This window comes from Rhipicephalus microplus, chromosome X (assembly GCF_043290135.1).
Source record: "Rhipicephalus microplus isolate Deutch F79 chromosome X, USDA_Rmic, whole genome shotgun sequence".
Lineage (NCBI taxonomy): Eukaryota > Metazoa > Arthropoda > Arachnida > Ixodida > Ixodidae > Rhipicephalus > Rhipicephalus microplus.
The window spans coordinates 507,806,841-507,817,295 of record NC_134710.1 but is presented as its reverse complement, the minus strand read 5'-3'; the positions used below and the strand labels follow the sequence as shown (position 1 = coordinate 507,817,295).

The 10,455-nt window shown below is 43.3% G+C and overlaps 1 protein-coding gene across 18 annotated transcripts in view; it reads right to left on the bottom strand.

Moving 5' to 3' along the window:
• Positions 1–10,455, bottom strand: part of CAP (Cbl-associated protein) — a 1,014,121-nt gene that overhangs the window by 273,027 nt on the left and 730,639 nt on the right. For all 18 annotated transcript variants that reach the window (XR_012887795.1, XR_012887796.1, XM_075881103.1 and 15 more), the window contains one exon: positions 9,117–9,325. Coding sequence is in view for 16 of the 18 variants with exons in the window: in XM_075881103.1 (XP_075737218.1) it covers positions 9,117–9,325 (209 nt within the window). In the remaining 2 variants the exon portion in view is untranslated. The remainder of the gene's footprint in view (positions 1–9,116; positions 9,326–10,455) is intronic.

Sequence of the window (10,455 nt, the reverse complement as noted above, 5' to 3'; positions counted from 1 at the left end):
GTTAATTGAAAAGATACATAGGAGGAACAGAACGGACGTGCTGAATTGTGCATAAAATGTGCCTTCTACTAAGTGGGACTAAAACTACGAAAAATAAAAAAAAATACTGTCACCCATTCATTTTGAAGACACCGAGTATAGAACGCATGACTCAGTTGAGACCTCAGCAGAAAATCGCCAAAAATTCGTCATGTCCCCATTCGTAATTTCAGGTCACCACGGGCCACTTAAATTTGCCGATTTGATGAGAAATAGCCAGCAATGGCAACCCTGAAGAGAAAACAAAAGCACACAATCACTTTTCTTTGTTTCTTTTGAACAAAGAATGGAAGACAGTCAATTGCCATTGTTCACACATCACAAATGAAACACTTGCCATTGGGTGGAATGGGCACTGGGAAGAATGCATGCCGGACGTTACAATCAACCCGCCAGCACAGGCCAGTGAACTCGCTCATACTCAGATTAAGCCACGAGTCTGAGGGTGCCTGGCTGAGTAATATGTTGGCGAGTCCGGATGAAGAAAATTTTCACGAGTGAGAGTCCAAGTGATTCAAAAGTGCAAGGTTATATTTCTTGAGTGAACCTGAGTGATACTTTATTATTATTTCTTTTTTGTTTGGCTGACCTATGGTCCTACTTACTCCTCCTTTCTATCCTCATCAGCCTTACCTGAATTCACTTTTATACTCATGTTTACTCACACGTATTGAAAAGGAGTATCGTTCATGCACCATTTCAATATTTATTGACTAAAGGTGCAAATCACATATGAGGTGCCTTGACATCAACGCTGCCTCCTCTTCCACAGAAGTTCTTGATAAATATATCTTATGTTGTCATCTCTTTCAAGAAAAATGTCGTTAGTTTGAAACTACTCAAAACTCGTACACGGAGGTACTACATATATCAAAAGAGCACCGATTAAGCGATACATTTCCTTTAACTAACCTTGACACCATAGTCAAAAAAAGCTAATTCTAGGCTGAAAAACTCGGGAGCGAACTCACTCGGAGTCTGATTGAGCCGTGAGTCTGAAGCTGAGTGAGTCTGGGTAATACGGGTATTTTGGCAAGTTTGAGTTCGAGCAAATCCCGCTGAAGAACAATTTCGTGAGAGTGAGTCCGAATGAGTCTGGGCCAAAGAAATTTTTGTGAGCCTGAGTACGAGTAAACATTAAGCATGAAATATATTTCATGAGCGAGTCTAAGTGAGATCCGCAATTTCTGCCTACTAGCAAGTCGTTCAACCCCGCTTGCTTGAAGCTCATTCCCCTCCTTCACCCGAGCTGTTTGAAGGTCCTGACAATGCAGATCAGAGAAGCTCCCACATGTGTTCACGAAAACTTGCAGATTGCCCAAACAAATGAAAGAAGGCAAGTGGATATGCATGCACTGTGGCCCACATGATTCCAACTGCAGTTAAAAAAGAAAGAGCACGCACAATTGTGAAGTTGCGCATTTAATTCTACCAGTCACTTCTGCATCTTGTGCAAGATTACTGCGACAAAATAGACTTTCAAGCAAGCATAAAAAAAACGTACGAGCTGCGAAAGAGAGAGGGAAAGAAGCGTTTTAAGCCTTACCTGCCATCTTTGAAAGTGCCACTGCAGCATTGTCGTCTAGTCCATGGCAGCCATAACTACGCTGAAGTGCAGCTGTGCTTCACTTCACCATTTGTACTTACGTCTGGTCCACGGCCTGAAATATCACCGTGTCCCTAGACATTCAGAGCTCGCATACAGTTGTGATTCCACACGCACGACGACGCGCATTATTCATTCCTGGCGCCCCAGAACACACAAGAGAGAAAACAAAGAGGCTGAGGACGAAGCCAGCGGGCTTCGCTGGGTGCGCTAGGTTCTTCTATTGAGGTCATCTGGTGGAGTGCGCATGCACAGGAAGGCTGTTCTATTGACATAATTGTCAATAGCCACACCGCAGATTCGTGCGCTGAGGGTGCGTGCGAGTGAGTTTTTATAGGGTGATAGTTTCAGTGGAGCAATGTCATTCCGACTGTCCACGTTAAGTGCCTCTGCGTCAACCTGGGTATTGATGGTGATGCATCAGCAACAGTCAGACAACCGATATGTCATAGATTGTCGACAAGAAAACCCCAAATCCAAAAGCCCGTTCAAAATCTTTTCCATTGTCAGCTTGATCATTCATGAATTTTTGTGGCACCAGGACCAGGTGTGACAAATGGGTGCCACATCTTTCATGTGATCTACCAATGTGTAACCCAATCGGTAGAGCATTGGGCGCATTATTCGAAGGTTGCAGGTTCGGTCCCTGCAGGTAGCAAGTTATCTTTTCTTCCACTATAATTTCTCCACATTTGCATCAGCATAGTCACACATTTTCAGAGGCCTAGAATGGGAAGAGCTCGGGATATGAGTTAATAAAGAGTACCTCAGTACCCTTCGCTTCGCCAATGACATTGCATAGCTGAGTGACTCAGGGGACAAATTGCATCTCATGATTACTGAATTAGACAAGGAGAGCAGAAAGGTTAGTCTTATTATTCTGCAGAAAACAAAAGTAATGTACAACAACCTTGGAAGAGAACAGCGCTTCAAAATAAGTAATAGTGCACCTGAAGTTGTAAAAGACTACGTCTACTTAGGACAGGTAAAAACCATGGAGCCGAACCCCGAGATTGAAGTAACTAGAAGAATAAGAACAAGGTGGAGCACATTCAGCTAGCACTCTCAAACCATGACTGGTAGATTGCCACTATCTCTTAAGAAGAAGGTATATAACGGCTGCATCTCACTAGTACTTACCTTCGGAGCACAAACCTGGAAGATTACAAAAAGGGTTCAACTTAAGTTGAGGGCGACACAGTGACTAATGGAATGGAATTTTCGTCGCTCATATTTCAGGAATCACTCGAAAGCGGTTCAGTTCCACATGACTGGCAGGTGGGCAAGGTCATCCCACTCTTCAAGAAAGGAAGCCGAGCATCGCCGAGTAACTACCGTCCGATTTCTATAACAAGCGTCTCTTGTAAAGTAATGGAGCATATCATATACTCGCATACTGCTAACTTCTTAACATCTGTAAATTTCTTTCACCGAAGTCAGCATGGTTTTCGCAAACATTACTCCTGTGACACTCAACTTGCTCTTTTTCTGCATGACCTACACGTAAACCTAGACCGTAACATTCCGACTGACACAATATTCTTAGACTTCGAAAAGGCATTCGACAAGGTCCCCCATGGTCGTCTTTTATTAAAATTATCCCGTCTTAACATCCACCCCTGTGTTTTAAACTGGATACGAGGATTTTTAACCAACCGTCAGCAATTTGTTTATGCTAACTCACGCTCTTCATCTCTAACACCCGTTCTTTCAGGCGTACCGCAAGGTACCGTACTTGGTCCCCTCCTCTTCTTGATATACATTAATGACCTCCCCTGTAATATTTCTTCTCACATCCGTCTATTCACAGATGATTGTGTTCTTTACCGCGCAAATAATAACCCCTCTGATCATTCCATACTACAATGTCACCTCACCCGCATACAAAACTGGTATAACACTTGGCTTATGTCCTTGAATGTAACAAACTGTGTTAATGTCTATTCACCGTCGTCAACATCATGTTGTTTATAACTACAGCATCAATAACAACCAGACTACTACAGTCGATTCATTTAAATATCTTGGTGTGTACATCTCGCGTGACCTAACTTGGACCTGTCATATTAACCACATAATCAATTCTGCTAATCGTACTCTAGGGTATATATGCCGCAACCTTTCCCTCGCTCCTCCTTCTATTAAAAAAGTTGCCTTCGAAACCTTTGTCCGGCCAAAGCTAGAATATGCTAACGAGATTTTTGACCCTCACCACAATAACCTCAGTTACGCCCTCGAATCTGTCCAGAACCGTGCAGCACGGTTTATACTGTCTAACTATTCATACACATCAAGCATCTCGGCACTAAAAGCAGAGATTAACTTATCCGATCTGGCTAAGCGCCGCAAAATCGCACGTCTTAACCTTTATCATAAATTCTTCCATTCTTTGCCTTTAGATAACCCATACATCAGAAGAGCCCACCGCATTTCCCGCATCAGTCACTGTAACGCAGTATATCCACCACAAGCCCATACTGTGACCTTTCATCAATCGTTTTTCCTGCGCACAGCCCAAGACTAGAATGACCTGCTCACCGAAGTCACCACCATCATCGACACCCAAGCATTTAAACGGCTCATCGAAACTATCCCATCATAACTACCATTATATTGTTAGCCTTTGTAATACCCACTCCCTCATGTAATATCCCAACCGGGACCTTTGAGGTAATAAAATGAATGAATGAATGGAAAATGATAGGTGCAACCTTAAGAGACCAGAAGAGAGCAGAGTGTATCAGGGAACAAACAGGTGTTAAGGACATCATAGTCGAAATCAAGAAGAATTGGTCATGGGCAGGGCCCGTACATAGAAGGCAAGATAACCGCTGATAATTAAGCATCACAGACTGAATTCCAAGAGAAGGCAAGCGGGTTCGGGGGAGACAGAAAGTTAGGTGGGCAGAAAGGTTGCTGATCGGGCGAGTTGGTAATCCATGAACGTAGCGTGCATTAGCGCAGTACATAAAAGAAAGGGACACGACACAGACGTAGAGATAAGTAGGCCCTAATATAGTACATCCTGCGGGATGTACTATATTGGGCAAACAAAACGGTGTCTCAATGACAGATTACACGAGCACTGCTATAACGCGAAAAATAAGCTTACGGTGGGAGGATTTCTGGCGGTACACTGCAAAGGCTGTGGGTGCTCCCCTGATCTGTATAGTTGCATAGTTATCGGTCGTTCTAGAGATCGGCTCACACGGGAGATAAAAGAAGCCGAGGCTACAGAAGAATTAGGCCATTTGTGTGTAAGCTCGTCATCGATTTCCTTGTCAGAAAAGGAAATAACGTTCCTTGGTTTAAGAACACGTGCAAGATTAGTTCTGCTTTGTCGCGAATGTATAAAATGGGTGTGCTTGGCATGAAATAAACAGTTGGAAGTTTAGCGCCTACCTATGTCTACATCTGTGTCATGTCCCTTTCTTTTATGTACTGTGCTAATACACGCTACGTTAGGTGGGCAGATGCTACTGGGAAGTTTGCGGGTATTAAGTGGCAGCAGCAAGCACAGACTGGCAGAACATGGGAGAAGCCTTCGTCCAGCAGTGGGTGTAGTTAGGCCGATGATGATGATGAATTACACATAACATCCCCTCTACTTCCCTCATCTTCAGTGTTAATCATTGGCATTTTTATTATTATTGTGTCTAACAAAGAAAATAAAAACAGATGAAAAAATTCCTCTAAAGTGTTCTTCCCAGTAGTCATTCTTCCACTGCCCAGAAAAGCAGCCAGCAGTGTTCCAGCTTTTATCCATGCATGTCTAAGCACTAACATGAGATTTATGACCACTTTTATGCCCACAAGGCAACAGCTTGAAGCTGGCTAGACCATGTGTGTGTGGAATGAGCACCATGAGCTTGGATGCAGGGCTTACAGACCTAAAGCTGCCATAGTACAAAGTTAATCACAAAATGAATGTTTCTGAGACACTTGTGCAGCATGCAAGACTTTACCATCTTTAACACACTATGCTCCTAGTAATATGCACATTAACTCTGCATTATTAGTATAAAAACAGATTTCTGCATGGCACTCATTTCAAAGCCACTAGCAATAAACTTGTCAGTTTAATGTTTTTGTGCTCAGCATATAATTACCCTTCTTATCAAGCAGTAGTGATGGCATCGATCTAAAGGCCTTGAAGCATAGAAACATGTTATTCTTTAGGAAAAGCTGCAGCAATTTAGGTTGATAAAACAATCCAACAAGATTTGCGAACCAAAGTTCCCTTCGTCAAGACATATTAGCTTTCACAAACTAGAGCCATACTCATATTTTGCCTTTGTTGACTTTTCGGCACCTAAATGTATTTCATGAAGAAGCTTTGCGGGCTCTTTTGTGACCGCCCTGCAAAGTATAGAAATTTAAAACCTCACTTAGCACCTGAGCCATCAAAACTAGAATGGCCGTGGTCCAAGACAAAGACTGACTTTAGACACGTTAAATGGGGGCACGAATGCTCGATAATCAACCATAGAAAATTCAAAGATTTTTTGGTCATATGCTAGGGAGGTTATTGCTTCAGGAATGCATTGTCTGTGGTACAATCTGAAAGGCATGATGAGAAGAATGCCATATTTGCAACTCAAACATCTGAATGAGCCAAATGCACGACAGCACCACAAATAGCAAAAGCTGGTGATAAAAAAAATTTTCCGCAGTTAAGCAATGTTAAATGGACACTTATTTCAGTCATTGCTTTCCAAAAATAAAAAAAAATAATCTCACAGTATCATCAAACTTTGCAATGACAACATAGGGCTTTTGGTTTCAGTTGCAAACAACATTTCAAATGCACCAATCGTACTAGTCAGTGACACTTTTATTGATTTCAGAATTGGCACTTACACACTACAGCTGCAACTTTAATGCACAATATCTTGGCAGCTTCAATTGAGGACCACGCAGCGAGCGATGGATAGGTGTAACCTTAAGAGACAAGAAGTGAGCAGAGTGGATCAGGGAACAAACGGGGTTAAGGATATCATAGTTGAAATCAAGAAGAAGAAATGGACATGGGCCGGGCTCGTAGCACGTAGACAAGATAACCACTGGTCCTTAAGGGTAACCGAGCGGATTCCCAGCGAAAGCAAACGGGCGAGGGGGAGACAGAAAGTTAGGAGGGCCGACAAGATCATGGGTATAATGTAGCAGCAAAAAGCACAAGACAGGGTTGATAGGCGGATCTTGGGAGAGACCTTTACCTTGCAGTGGGCGCAGTCAGGCCGATGATGATAATGATTTGGTAGCATTCAATTACAAACACAATGTCATTCCTTTCAGTATGAGTAGCGAACGCGTAGCATGTAGCATTCAGCATTCTCCCTATCGAAATACACCCTGGACGTAAATAACCCACATGTTTTTCACAACCAACAGTAGCCCCGTGTAAACGAAGAAGCAGGAGGTCGATGTGGAGGCCGACGTGACAGTTCCCCTTTTGGTAACACTTATACCCATTATGTGGCTTCGTACTTATAGCATTGACATCGTCAAATGTTATCAGACGTCTATTCACCGCTTGTAAAAGCACCAGACATGTAAACTTTCCTCTATAGATTCTGGATTTCCTCGATGATTCAGGTTGCATAAGTTGCCCGAATCTAGCTGGCAATCCACTCATTTGCATCGCCGTCTGAGCACAGATCGACACAGAGGCACTTCACATTGAAAGTCGAAATCACAATGCTTCATCTAAACTATCACCCTATCAGAACTCACTCGCATGCAATCTCAGCGTGCAAATCTGCGACATGATGAGGGTACTTCCGTACGACGGAACAGTCGCAAAAACTTTTCTGTGCGTGTGCATTTGTAAACTCGCACGCGCATGCTCAGCCAAATAACTTTAGGAGTGCGCAAGCGCTCCCAGCAGAGCCCGCTGGTTTTCTCCTTGTCCTTTTTTTTTCTCCCTCGCGTGCACTGCAGTGCCAGGAATTCAAAATGATTGATTTCTGGGGTTTAACGTCCCAAAACCACCATATGATTATGAGAGACGCCATAGTGGAGGTCTCCGGAAATTTGGACCCTCTGTGGTTCTTTAACCTGCACCCAAATCTGAGCACACGGGCCTGCAACATTTTCGTCTCCATCAAAAATGCAGCGGCCGAAGCCGGGATTCGTTACGACGACCTGCGGGTTAGCAACCGAGTACCTTAGCCACTAGACCACCGCGGCGGGGCAGGAATTCAAAATATGCCATGACAACGAACATGGAAGAGGTCGTGGACAATCGCAGCAGGCAGCTAGTAGGCTTACAAGCAGGCTTGGCTTGGATATGTAAATAGAGATGATATTAAAAGTTCGTATTCAGTCTCAATTTTTACTACAGAGTTAAAAGGCTACCACATTCTTTGGAAATGCCACTTTGCCACACCTATGGCACAAACACCCCCACCCCCTCCGCTCAGAACAAGGCTACTTGGAGCAGTGTGGAGCGGCATTTCTGTTTTGGGGCAGTTTGGCACAATAGGAGCAGCACTTCCATCACTGTGTTTTCCAGCCAAAACGCATTGTGAATTTCATCACACCATTGCCCCTTTCTGGTAAATAAATTATTTTTTTTTTTTTTTTACCAGAAAGAATGGGCAAATGAGCGCAGCACGACGCTGCAAGGAACAGGCAACACGCTCCTCGCGTGTCATCGCTCTGTTGCTGTAAAGCAAGTCTTTTTTGCAGGCATGCACTTTAGCTGACCACAAGATAGTTTTTTTTCTTCATTTTTTTGCACTGGCAGCAGTAATTGTCATTATATTCAACTTCGCTTTGCTGTTGAATATAATGACAGCTAGTACGTTGATTTTTTTCATTTAGTTTCTTCACCGCAATAAACATCAGTTGCCAGTCAGTGGTATGTGTGGTTGTATGCGTGCCTTTACTGTCCTGGTATTTTGCACTGTTTCCCCTAAGATATGTTCAACCAACAGGCTGACAAGTTCACTTTTCAAGATATGAAACCTAACATTATGCTGTTGGCAGGACGACACACTGCATATTTTTAACTCGCTCACTAGTTGAAAAAACGTTACGCTAAATAAATTTTTTCTTTTTATCCTCTTCATGCACGTAGTCCTAATGCACCAAAGAAGACCACGAAAAAATCTAAATTATGCTGAATTGTTTCTCTTCTTCCTCATTGTGCACATAGCCCTGATTTACCAAACAAGACCAGTGTAAAACTAACTAACCAATCCTTACTTGGAATGATATTGAGCAAGTACAATATAAATGTATAAAATGCTCACTGCTGAACGAATTACTTCTTGAACGAGAAGACTTATAATTAAATTTTTACTTGAAATAGAAAAAAAAAGCCTAAGTCTGCACCTTTGTGGGCCCCAACATCACTAGGCTAGGTTGGTGAGCTTGCAATTCATCGACTCAGGAGCTTAGTACATATGGTTCTGTCACTTACATATGCAGAAACACTCTGGTCCGTAAGCTGTTTTCTTTTACTCACGGTGCGCAATCCTACAGGGATGCCATTTATGGTGGGCCCAATGCCTTCGTACTTCGGTGGGGCAGGGATGGTGGTGCGGTGGCCCGACTGCACCTCCTTCACTGTAGGCATGGCATAGTAGGTGTCCGTATGCACCTTGTCACCGTCCACTGTCACCCGCTGGTCATACACGTAAGGCTCCAGTGGCTGTGTGCCGGGTTGCGCAAGATCTGCGAGACAACAGACTCAGATGCATGGAAACAGCATTCGATAGAGTCCACACCTGCGTGACCACCTTCCACCCTGAAAACTTCCCCACAAAGAATAAAACTGTCAGACACTGTGTAGAGTCAACCGCAACGGGTTACAGATGACCACGTGAACCAACCTAGTGTCCCCTAATCAAAGTGGACCATTAGGCCAGTCGGCGATTCATGATCGATGTATAAAGCGCAATTGAAAAAACGCACGACAAGTAGACGAGGACAAGCAAAGACAATCAGGTGAAGGTTTATTTTGCCTATACCACAAAGATATGGCTAAAACAGGAAAAAGAAAAATTAGCTGTGAAACAACCAATAAAAAACAAAATTTGTACACCCGATACAAGAGGTAAAAAGTAGACTCATTAGCCATGAGCATCATTTGCCAAGAACTGTAGCTCTTCATTTAGGAGAGAAATGGACAGTTTGGTGATCCAGTTGTCAGGTTCCCACACTATTTTCTCGGCTTCAATTATTATATGGGTACAATAGCCTTTGTGCCTATTCATTACAACAGTGCTTTCAAACTGCACATGGCAACCACACTTGCCAACATGCTGCACCAAGAAACTCATTGCCACTGCGTGCATTACACGCATGCTCTTGCAAGCCGCTCATTAAGGCATCTTCCTATTGTAACATGCACAGCATGATAACGAAATAATTAGATTATATTCAAGTGACATCTGACAAACTGGGTTTTGTGCCTGACATTGCAGGAGTGTTTGGTCTTGTTACTAGCAGATGTCATTCTGGCTAGTTGGGAGGGCTTGTAAGATGCTAAAGAAGCTACCTGCTCACCTATGCATTGACCCACCTTTTTCATTCAGTGCGATAGCTGGTGCAGGAATCAAATAGCAGTGACTGCGTCGCATTTGCTTACGTCTGGGTGAATGTCATCAGCACTAGCTTCTTTTTCGGGCTTTTTCTTTTTTATGGCTTCAGCCACAGAAATGAGAAGCCAATCCGGGTAGCCAGCCTCTCTTAGCTGAACCACTTGATTGCTTGGGAGCTGGCGTCTATCATATCAAAACAGGATAGGTCCAGCGCATTAGTGAACCAACAGTTCACTATGCCTCTTTTAACCAACTTGTTGT